The 10,041-nt window shown below is 41.1% G+C and overlaps 1 protein-coding gene across 1 annotated transcript; it reads right to left on the bottom strand.

Moving 5' to 3' along the window:
- Positions 1-8,330: 8,330 nt before the first annotated feature.
- bhlhe22 (basic helix-loop-helix family, member e22) lies at positions 8,331-9,832 on the bottom strand. Its single transcript, XM_017452905.3, has one exon. The coding sequence runs from the start codon at positions 9,573-9,575 to the stop codon at positions 8,796-8,798; it is 780 nt and encodes a 259-aa protein (XP_017308394.1). The 5' UTR covers positions 9,576-9,832; the 3' UTR covers positions 8,331-8,795.
- Positions 9,833-10,041: the final 209 nt, after the last annotated feature.

Here is a 10,041-nt window from a genome sequence, read left to right as displayed (position 1 = left end):
GTGTGTGTGTGTGTGTGTGTGTGTGTGTGTGTGTGTGTGTGTGTGTGTGTGTTTGGGGTGGGGGGTGGGGGGGTGTTCAGATGCACTAGTCCCTTGACAGGCTCTAAATTGCCTTGTTTGCTCAGCACACACACACAGAAACAGATGCTGTTCCTCTGCGCTGGATCATTCACTCCATCCCCTGGTGCTTAGTGGAAGAACTCCCCTGTTATCCTGCATCACACACACACACACACACACACACACACACACACACACACACACACACACATGTCTTCATATACACACACATGTAATTAAAGTCATATTGTATCTAATATTAATAATAATAATAATAATAAAAATAATATTAATAATGTGTGTATAACCTAATAATACACAAGTAATATAATGATATTTTGATGTCCAAACTACTTTGAAGCATTATTAAAATTATCTAAATTTGTGATGCATGAATCACTGAATATGCATGAATATGCTAATTAGAAATGCCCCTATCATCGCTGATAATTTAGTTTTGCAGAACCATTTTGAATAATTATATCCACTCAGGAAATTCGAACGCTTCTGAACGCTGGGAGAACGTTCCTACAACGTTGCTGCATCTCACTATCAAGGTGTGAATGTTGTATTAGCAAACCTGTACGAGGTCACATGTTTTCTGAACATTGCCAGAAATTATTATTATTATTATTATTATTATTGATATTATTATTATTATTATTATTATTATTATTATTATTATTATTATTATTATTATTTTAAATGTAACCACCAGACTTTCTTTCCATAAAGCACTGTTATGGAAAATCAAACAAATCGACACCCCCTGACCGATCGGAATCGGGAATTCGGCAGTGCTAGAAATAAAAGTTGCTGAACATCGCCAATATGTTTGTTTGCTGTTTTGTTTTGTTTTGTTCTTCGCATCAGCTAAACTGCACTCGTCATCCTCTAATAATCTCCATAGTGCAGATCGTGATGTGCTCGTTTAGCTTTAAACTGTGAACAGGACAATGATTCTGCTTAAAAATGTCAACAGAACACCTACGATCTGCCGGTTATTCCCGTGGAAATGCTTTTTCATCGGAAATGCGATCATTTTCAATAAATCCGTTTTTGTCTGAACGGGATTATTATCCGGATATTAAAAGAAGGCATCGACACCCCCAAACTGTTCCCCTCCTCTACTGCCCCTCCAGCCCCTCCCCCTGCCATGTCTGACCCCCAACAGAGAGGAGGATGGGGCAGACGTGTCATTTAGTGCTGCGCTAATGCTCTTTGCTTCCCCTACCCTGGATTACTGTGATTAACATCCACCCAGCAGACAAGTGTCCGATTGTCAGCCTTCATCCGGCAGCAGATCTGGACGAGCCGACGAGCCGATAAGAGCACGACTGGCTTAGTTACAGTTACGCCGCTCAAAAGAACAATCAATCACGTGACGCAGCGTGTATGCCCACGTTGTTTTTTGCCCGATGTTGGTCAAGTGGGTTGATTTTTTTTTTTCTTTTTATTATTAATCCTCCTTTCTGTTTCTTCTCGCCTTTGGCCTGAGGCTTTAGGAAAAGTCGCAGCTCTTCACGCAGAGAGCCGAGATGATTACGAAGCTGATTAGCAGCTACTTAGACAGGGTTCTCTGACACCCGGGTCTCGTCTAGTGCCTTGTTCTGTGTAACATCACTCGAACCTCTTTGCAGTTTCGTGTTCGAGTGGACGACGATTTTTTTTTTTTTTTTTTTTACGAGAACCCTTTCGGTTCAGTTCGGGTTGTGTGGGGTTTCCCCCCCCCCCCCCCCCCCCTCTAAAAGAAAGTCAGTTTTGATTACAAAATAAACGCAGTGCTGCCAGACAGGAGGCCCATGCGATGGTGATATGCATTGTATCCGAATGATTTATGCAAATTATGCACATTATTCCTCTGGGAATTTCCACCCAAACTGCCAGGATAAATTGCCGGAAATTAGCCATAAAATTCACTGTGCCGCGAGTGCAAGGTGAAGGGTGAAGGTCACGGGAAGCCAAGGACGCAGGGCTCCAGGTTACTGTTTATGTGTGTCAGTGTGTGTGTGTGTGTGCATACATGTTCTTGCATGAATTTGTGTGTGTGTGTGTGTGTGTGTGTGTGTGTGTGTTCTGGCTCTGGAGTGTGTATGCTATATGTGTACGTGTGTAATCATCAGACTCATGACTACTTTCATTAAAGTCCATAAAGGAAACAGAACCGTGTTTCTTTTGAAACAGAAAGTCCGAATAATGTTGTGTTGATGTTTACACAACAGCATTTGAGACACGCCACGCCCCTCTCCAAACCCCACCCACCCCTCACCGAATCTGAAGACAGTTTGTTAAGTAGCTTAACAAACTGTCTAAATATGGAGTAAAAAGTTTAAGCAGAGCCTTTTTTTTTTTTTTTTTTTACGTGAACGGTATTTCAGAAGATGAGAAGCCATAGGGGTTTTGGAGTTATAGCATATGCTTTTGAGCCAAGGTCGAGCGTCGGTGGCGTCCATGGTGCCGGACGGTCCCGTAGAGCCGCAGGGTCATCACTGGGAGACAAAAGATCAAATGATATTAATTACTCTTACTGATAGAGAACCCCTGACTGGATCGTGTTCTCGATCAGCCTGAGATGGCGACGTTCCTGCGCTAAACACTCCTCCAAACTCTTACAAACTCCGCCCTCTTCCAAAAGAATAAGCTCTACCTTTTTTTCTTTTTTTTTTCTATAAGCTACCCTATTTGGAAAAGGGGACAGTGTGTATGAAAATACACAGTTGAAAAAAACACACAGATGAACCATGAGAGAGCAAGACACACCCCTGGGGGTGGAGAATAAACGTTCTACAGAGCATTTAGAGTATTTAGTTATTGAGTCTATAAGTCTATACTTATTCAATTCGTGAAACCAGAAATAGCAGGCTAATCATTTTTACAACTCGGTAATAAATATAATAACGTTTTCCACGATGGTGCTTTGTGATTAACACTGGAACGAAAATAAAAATATTCAGTTAAACTTCACGGCCCTCTGAAGGTCCCAGAGAACCACGGTGCTTCAGCATTAAAGGGGTGGTTCGGCCCGAACGAAAGAAACACGACTGTCCTTTAATTCCAAATGTAACCAATCAACCAAAACGTGTTTGGTGTCTGAAGGTTGCTTTGGTTTTAGTTTTGCCCTGAAGTTCAAATCATCAAGCTGCTAGTGTTCTTCATGCAAGACACTTCAAGCAACACTCAGCTGGATCCTGTTTCAACTGCTAGTCACATCGTCCATGCCTAAATCGTCCCACGTAGTTAATGTACTTCCTGACACTGCATGCCACACTGCATGCTGTCAGGGAAAAAGAGACAAAAGGACGTCGCTGAGTTAAAAACAATCATAGTTCCGTCTAATACCTGAATTATCCCCCACCCCCATTGCATACTGAAACTGTAACTGCTTAGAGTCATTTAAAAAAAAAAAAAAAAAAACCTACACCACTTTGAAAACTGTTCCAGCCTACTATAGCCCCATTTTACCTTCAAATACAATCATTCAAGTGCAATCATGAATTATTATTAGATATTGCATTCATATTTGAATCCGTTTAACATCTTGTGCTTGAATCTACCATTTTAACCCCTCACATCTCCAGGGTCGGGTGTTCGATTCCCACCGTGGCTCTGTGTGTGTGGAGTTTACATGTTCTCCCCGTGCTGCGGGGGTTTCCTCCGGGTACTCCGGTTTCCTCCCACAGTCCAAAGACATGCATGGTAGACTGATTGGCATGTCTAAAGTGTCCGTAGTGTATGAATGGGTGTGTGAATGTGTATGCAATGGATTGGCACCCTGTCCAGGGTGTACCCCGCCTTGTGCCCCATGCTCCCTGGAATAGGCTCCAGGTTCCCTCGTGACCCTGAAAAGGATTAAGCTGTATAGAAGATGGATGGATGGATGGATAGAATGTCCTTAACATCTTCATGTCATGTGCGTGGATGCTAATTGAGCACATTTATTAATTCTATGCTAAAAATAATAATCAGCCCCGTTACGCAAACATCTTATAGTTGAATAGTTTTATTTCTCAGTGCATGCTGGAACTGGTTATTATCACAATCGACAAACTCAGGCTGGAGGTTTGGCCTGACTTTCGGAGGTGGAGCTATAGTGTAGAAGTGATCCGGATGATGATATAGTTCAAGTATTTGAATACACAGTTCATTTTTTAGGGTCTGAGCCAAATGATGTATTTTGAAGTGTGTGTGTGTGTGAGATGCAATTTTTATTGAACTTTAGACTACACCATGTGGATGTTTCTTATTCTTACGTGAGTTGTAGAAGCGATAGAAATCACGTGACGACAAAATGATACACCAAATTTATTTCCTGTCATGTTACTGTACGTCCACCTGGAATCTCTCAGCGCTAGAGCTCGACCACACGGAATGAAGTGATCTCAAATCTCCCAAAGGTCCCAGATAATCGCATAAAACCTGGTGTTTGAGTTGGATTAGGAGTTTAATCTCCTCCACGCTGACCGGAGACAACGCTCAGAAATGTCATTCTGTAATTCTGCGTTATCGGACCGAGAGATACGAGAGACAGAGCTCCACCTCGAGCCTTAAAGGCTTTCAGGTCAAACACTTAACTGCCAAAGGAATCCATCTGGAAGATTCTGAGGTTGGACCATCGTTGAAAACCATCACAGAAAATGTAACATTAATACAAAATTACATAAAGTGGCGAAGCGGTGAAAGAACTTTAGAAAAAAAAGAACTTACAAAATAGATTTTGATTTTACCATGTTTTCATTTTTTATTTTTATCCATTTATAGTTACACTTAAGGTTGTAGAATGTTAGTTAACAAGGCAAAAAAAGGCTTGTCTGGTTCCTGAGAAACCTCTTTCACATGCTGGAAAGCTTACTGACACTGGAGACTCCTTCCACGAATGCTTAAATAAACGTCTCCATCTGGGTAATGATTTTTCCTTTTTAAACGAACATCACATTGTTTTATTTTATTATTACTAGTTACTTCGATCATGTGGAGCGTGACCATGTGATCATCTTGCTCTCATGTGTTTATTGTCAAAACTGTCATGGCTGCCACTCTTGAATTACAGCCGCTGACAGTCGGAGGCGCAGGACCACGCACGGAGGGAAAGATTCCCACGCTTTTGGTGTAGGAGTGATATGGAAGAAGAAGGATAAGTCCACATCCCCACTCACATGTCTATCTCTCGGTATCCTGTGTTTATCATCCTCACGCTGTGGCACATCTTTATTACGAATTGGCGTCCTGTTGGGTTTTGATATTGCAAATTGGATATTTTATGGCTTGGGGAAAGGCGCCTATTATTATTTTTTTTGCTTTGTTTGTTTTATCTTGCACTTGTATTCATGACCTCTGAGGATCCATATAGACGCTTTAAAGACAGATTACGCTTTATTGGCTTCATGAATAATAAAATAAAACTGCTGTTGCTGGTGGAATTGCTGGTGGGTTGCGGGTTTAACGTCGTATCACCGAAATGCACATAATGCATGGTCCTGAGTGCTTCTTTTCCATTTTTCTTTTCCATTTGAACTGTCCTTCGATACTCTAAAAGAACCCTTCGCTCCCAGATCATCGTTTTTCACTTCCCAGGTGAATTACACCCTTTGGCGTAGGCTAATTGCGGCATTAAATAATGCATTTCAGAGCCATGTATAATTAAACTTCATCACTGAGCTTCTCTCTTTTAATGCTCGCCAAAAGTATTACCATGAACAGAGCGACGATGGAGGGAAAAAAGTGGAAAAGCAGGAAAGTAGTTGACTCCAAACAGTAATTGCTGACAGTATTTATTCCAGCAGAGCCCAGTGATGGCTGATTACTGCTGGCCCTGGTTAACGACTCGAGTGCTCGGCTTCACGTCTGCGATGTGCTCTGGATTAGAAAGGACAGACTAATATCAGTGTTGTCTAAATGCCTAATAACAGAGTGGACACATTAGAGAAAGTGGAGCGGTACTCTCGTTAAATCGTTTTCTGGCATCCGACTCTGATGTGTAATTAAAGCCATGAATATTGATCATATTTCTGAACAATTTTGGATTTAGTTTTTTTTTATTACATTTTTACTATTACTAATTTCCTTATCTGTTCACTTCATTATATTAGTAATAAATAATGTATTTGTACTCATTCCTTCTTGATCAGGCTTGAATACATAGGCCGTCGTGGTATGTTTTCTGTAGTATGAAACTGCTATAGCATCGACCTCTGAAGTTATAAACGATTAGTAAATCTTATTTCGTTAAATACGTTTTATTTAGACGAACAACCTGAAGGTGTAAATGTGAAATCCCAGGTCTACATTTCTTACTTGCTTCACTAATTATGGTCTATAATTAGTTTTACTGTAATTACTGTATAGTAATAATCTTTCAATGTAAAAACTGAGTAATAATTCTGGGCTTTAAAGGGTTAAACAGTTACAGTAGCTGTCCGTGGTGCTGAAAGAAATTGTGACAGTACTGTAGATGCATGTTTGTCTTTAGGTTGAATCATTTAAAAAATATTTGGTATTAAAACATCCAAATGAGTGGGTTGGGTTTTTTTTTTTAAAACCCAGTTTGTCATTTTGAATGAATTTTGAGTAAATTTTGAATGCTGCTAATTGCACATTTAAAAGTCTAAAATTATTATTATTATTATTTTTATCCCACCGAGCTTTTCTCTCTTCACTTCCTTTTCAGACATTACATTAACATGTTCAGCTTTCTAATACGAGCCTTAGAAATATCTAAATATCTAAATATCTAAATACACTGTATATATTTATAAATTAGATTGTACAAATGAAGCTCTATGGGTAAAGCTCCTACCTACCCGGAAACAAATGATCCAATAAATTTGTATAGTGTAATGTCGTCTTATAGCTCCCGGAAGAAGCTGTTTTTTGTTGTTTTTGTTTGTTTGTTTTCTACATAAAGTTAACATTTTGATATTGTGAAACTAGATCTTACTAAGAAGGCGACTAAGAAGGCAAATGCATTTATGCTGAACCCAGGTGAAATAAATTCGCTAATAATCATAATAATAATAATAATAATAATAATAATAATAATAATAAGAAGAAGAAGAAGAAGAAGAAGAAGAATATTAGACAAAAAGAATGAATTATCCAGGTTTATATTTTCATTTCAGCACATTTGAATGCAAATAAACTCAATAATAAACTCAGTCAAATAACATTTGTTTCAGCTTTCTCTATTATTATTATTATTATTATTATTATTATTATTATTATTATTATTACTCCTTTTTATTTCTATTTTCCCCCCTTAAAGGGACTCATCCCCTTGCCACACAGTGTCGGACTTCAGAGACGGAGCGGTGATGTCGTGATTAAACACACCCAATTAAACCAGTGAATAATTACATTCCCTAATCACCTGCGCGAGCTTTTAATTGCTTTAACGATACGTTTCATTAAATGATTGCACGCGACAGTTTTCCTACTTCGTTGTTTTCCAATTAACACCTGACACACACCGTCATGGAAATTGTTACAATAATCCTAATTATAAATGAAGCTCCTTCTCTTAGGGTAGATCTAGGGAAACCGGCATGTTCATGAGGACTTTATAACACATAGTAGCCTATAATATAGATATTAGAATGATTTATTTATTTATTTATTTTGCGACTTGTTTTGTCATCAATCATTAGCTATTTATCCTACACTTCAGTCATTCATCGATATGAAGCAGCCTGTAATCTCTTCACACTCTTTCACAACAAACAACCAGGCGAAAAAGTATAAGTTTGATCAAAATATTTTAATAAAGCTTCTTCTTTTTTTTTTTCCAGGACATCAACATATACAAGTGGCCCTGTGCAGTCAGAGTGAACCGGATGCACAGTATCTGCAGTGCTCATCATGCTGACCTGACAACAATCCCAAGCCCGAAATCTCATTCACAGCCTGCTGCATGAGAGTGGAAGAAAAGAATAGAACATAAAAGAAATAAGCTGGATGTACAGCAGAAAGTCTTATATCACGTCTGCAGATCTAGAAATTCAACTTCAACGTCCAAAGTCAACTTCAAACGACTCAAACAAGGCTGCAGTGGAAATGTTACATATCCGCTATGACAAAAACAAAAGTCCTTCACCAGTTCTGCAAATTTTATCTCCTTTGCTTTCCAAGTCATACTTGATTTGATCACCAAAACGCAAAAAGCGACATTTCTAACTGAAACACTCATATTATTATTATTATTATTATTATTATTATTAATAATAATAATAATAATAATAATAATAATAATAATAATAATAATAATAATAGGACAGCTATTAAGCAAGAAATCCCGAAATAAAACGTGCAGGCAAAGTAAATGTAATGCTCACATGTTGCCAGGTCGGATCGGATCAGCTCACTGTGTTTAGGGTCCATATTTCCATAAAGTGTCCATTCTCAACACTCACACATAGACTTTGTTTGCTTTCAATTCACTCGCACCAGCACTTACTTTATATATACATACACACACGCACGCACACGGTCGCGCACATACACACACATAGATGTCAAGTATCTGAACAAAACAAAAAAAAAAAGAAAAAAAAAGAAAGAAAAGATAAAGAAAGGAACAAACTGCTGGATCTGCGGCAAAGCTGCTGAAATCCTAGTCGATGTAGGAAAAGTTAAGAATTCTTTTCTATCCGTTCTTGGAGTATGAAATGCAGCCTACAGGCGTCAGTTTCAGTCTCACAGAGAGGGGGTGTGTGTGTGTGTGTGTGTGTGTGTGTGTGTGTGTTTTAAGGCTTGTCGGTACACTGTTTACACAGACTGGAGGTGACGCTGTTGAAAAGGGCACATTTGTCGGGGCACGAGGAGGCCGCGGCGGCTCCGCCGGGGAACGCGGGGTACGCGGGCGGCTGCTCGTACGCGCTCAGACTCGGCGCAAGCGACACGGCCTGGCCCTGGTTGAGGTACGCTACGAGCCGTCTCATCTCTTCCAGCGCCTGCGCCTGCATGAGGATGTAGTTCTTGGCGAGGAGCAGCGTGGCGATCTTGGAGAGCTTGCGCACGGACGGACTGTGCGCGTAAGGGATGACCGCCCGCAGCTCGTCCAGCGCGTCGTTCAGGTCGTGCATCCGTCTCCGCTCGCGCGCGTTGATGTTGAGCCGCAGCATCTTCTGCTCCCGGTTCTTCTTCCCCGTCTCGCACTTTGCGCCCGACGCACCCGCCGCTGCAGAAGTCGTCCTCGGGTCTCGAGCCGTCGCCAGGAGCATCATCTCGCACCGGTCGTCGCTGTCGTCGTCCGGGCTCTGCTCTCCGCCGCTGCTCTGTCCGCTCGCACCTTCGCCTCCAACGCCATACGGCGCCCGCATGGATCCACCAGGGAGACCGAGAGACCCCACTCCTCCTCCGACAGCCTGAAGAGGGTCCGAGTCTGGCGGATCGAAAGATCCGAGCGGCGACTGGTGCTCTCTGCACGGCGGCTCGACACCCGGCGCGCGCAACGAGTCCATCTTTTTCCCCGAGACGCTCAGAGTTTTGTGAAAAACGTCCCCAAAGTTCGTCCTCCTGTCCATAGTTTATTGTTTTTTTTGTTTTGTTTTTTTTGTTTGTATCCCCGCAGACTGAACTCAGACGCGCAATCTCTTTCTCTTACGTGTGTGTCATGTGCAGCGCGAATCTTCACTTGTCAAATCAAAAGTGAGACGCGAGGAAGCGGAGACTCCTCCTAAATGCGCTCCTGTGTGTCCACATCCACCTTAACCCCCCCTCCCCATCCCCTACAGATCTCCACAGATCATCATCACCATCATCAGCATCACAGGGGGGTGGGAATGGGGGTGGGGGTGAGTTTTACATCATTATCTCCATGCGGGTTCTGGGTTGCCAGATTTGTTCAGAGTTTTCTAGTGCAATGGTGATTTAATTAAAAACCCTCCGGATTCACTTTCAAGTTTTAAATGTTAATCAATAAAAGTAAATACACCACGCTGATTAACTAGATCGTAAAATTAAATGTAAACACAAACCCCAAGTCCATTT

This window comes from Ictalurus punctatus, chromosome 23 (genome assembly GCF_001660625.3).
Source record: "Ictalurus punctatus breed USDA103 chromosome 23, Coco_2.0, whole genome shotgun sequence".
NCBI classification, from domain to species: Eukaryota; Metazoa; Chordata; class Actinopteri; order Siluriformes; family Ictaluridae; genus Ictalurus; species Ictalurus punctatus.
The sequence above is the reverse complement of the archived record's forward strand: the minus strand, read 5'-3'. Positions and strand labels throughout refer to the sequence as shown.

Excerpts from the sequence above, each read along its gene's own strand:
- bhlhe22 (XM_017452905.3), bottom strand. The coding sequence starts at position 9,575 with ATGGACAGGAGGACGAACTTTGGGGACGTTTTTCACAAAACTCTGAGC.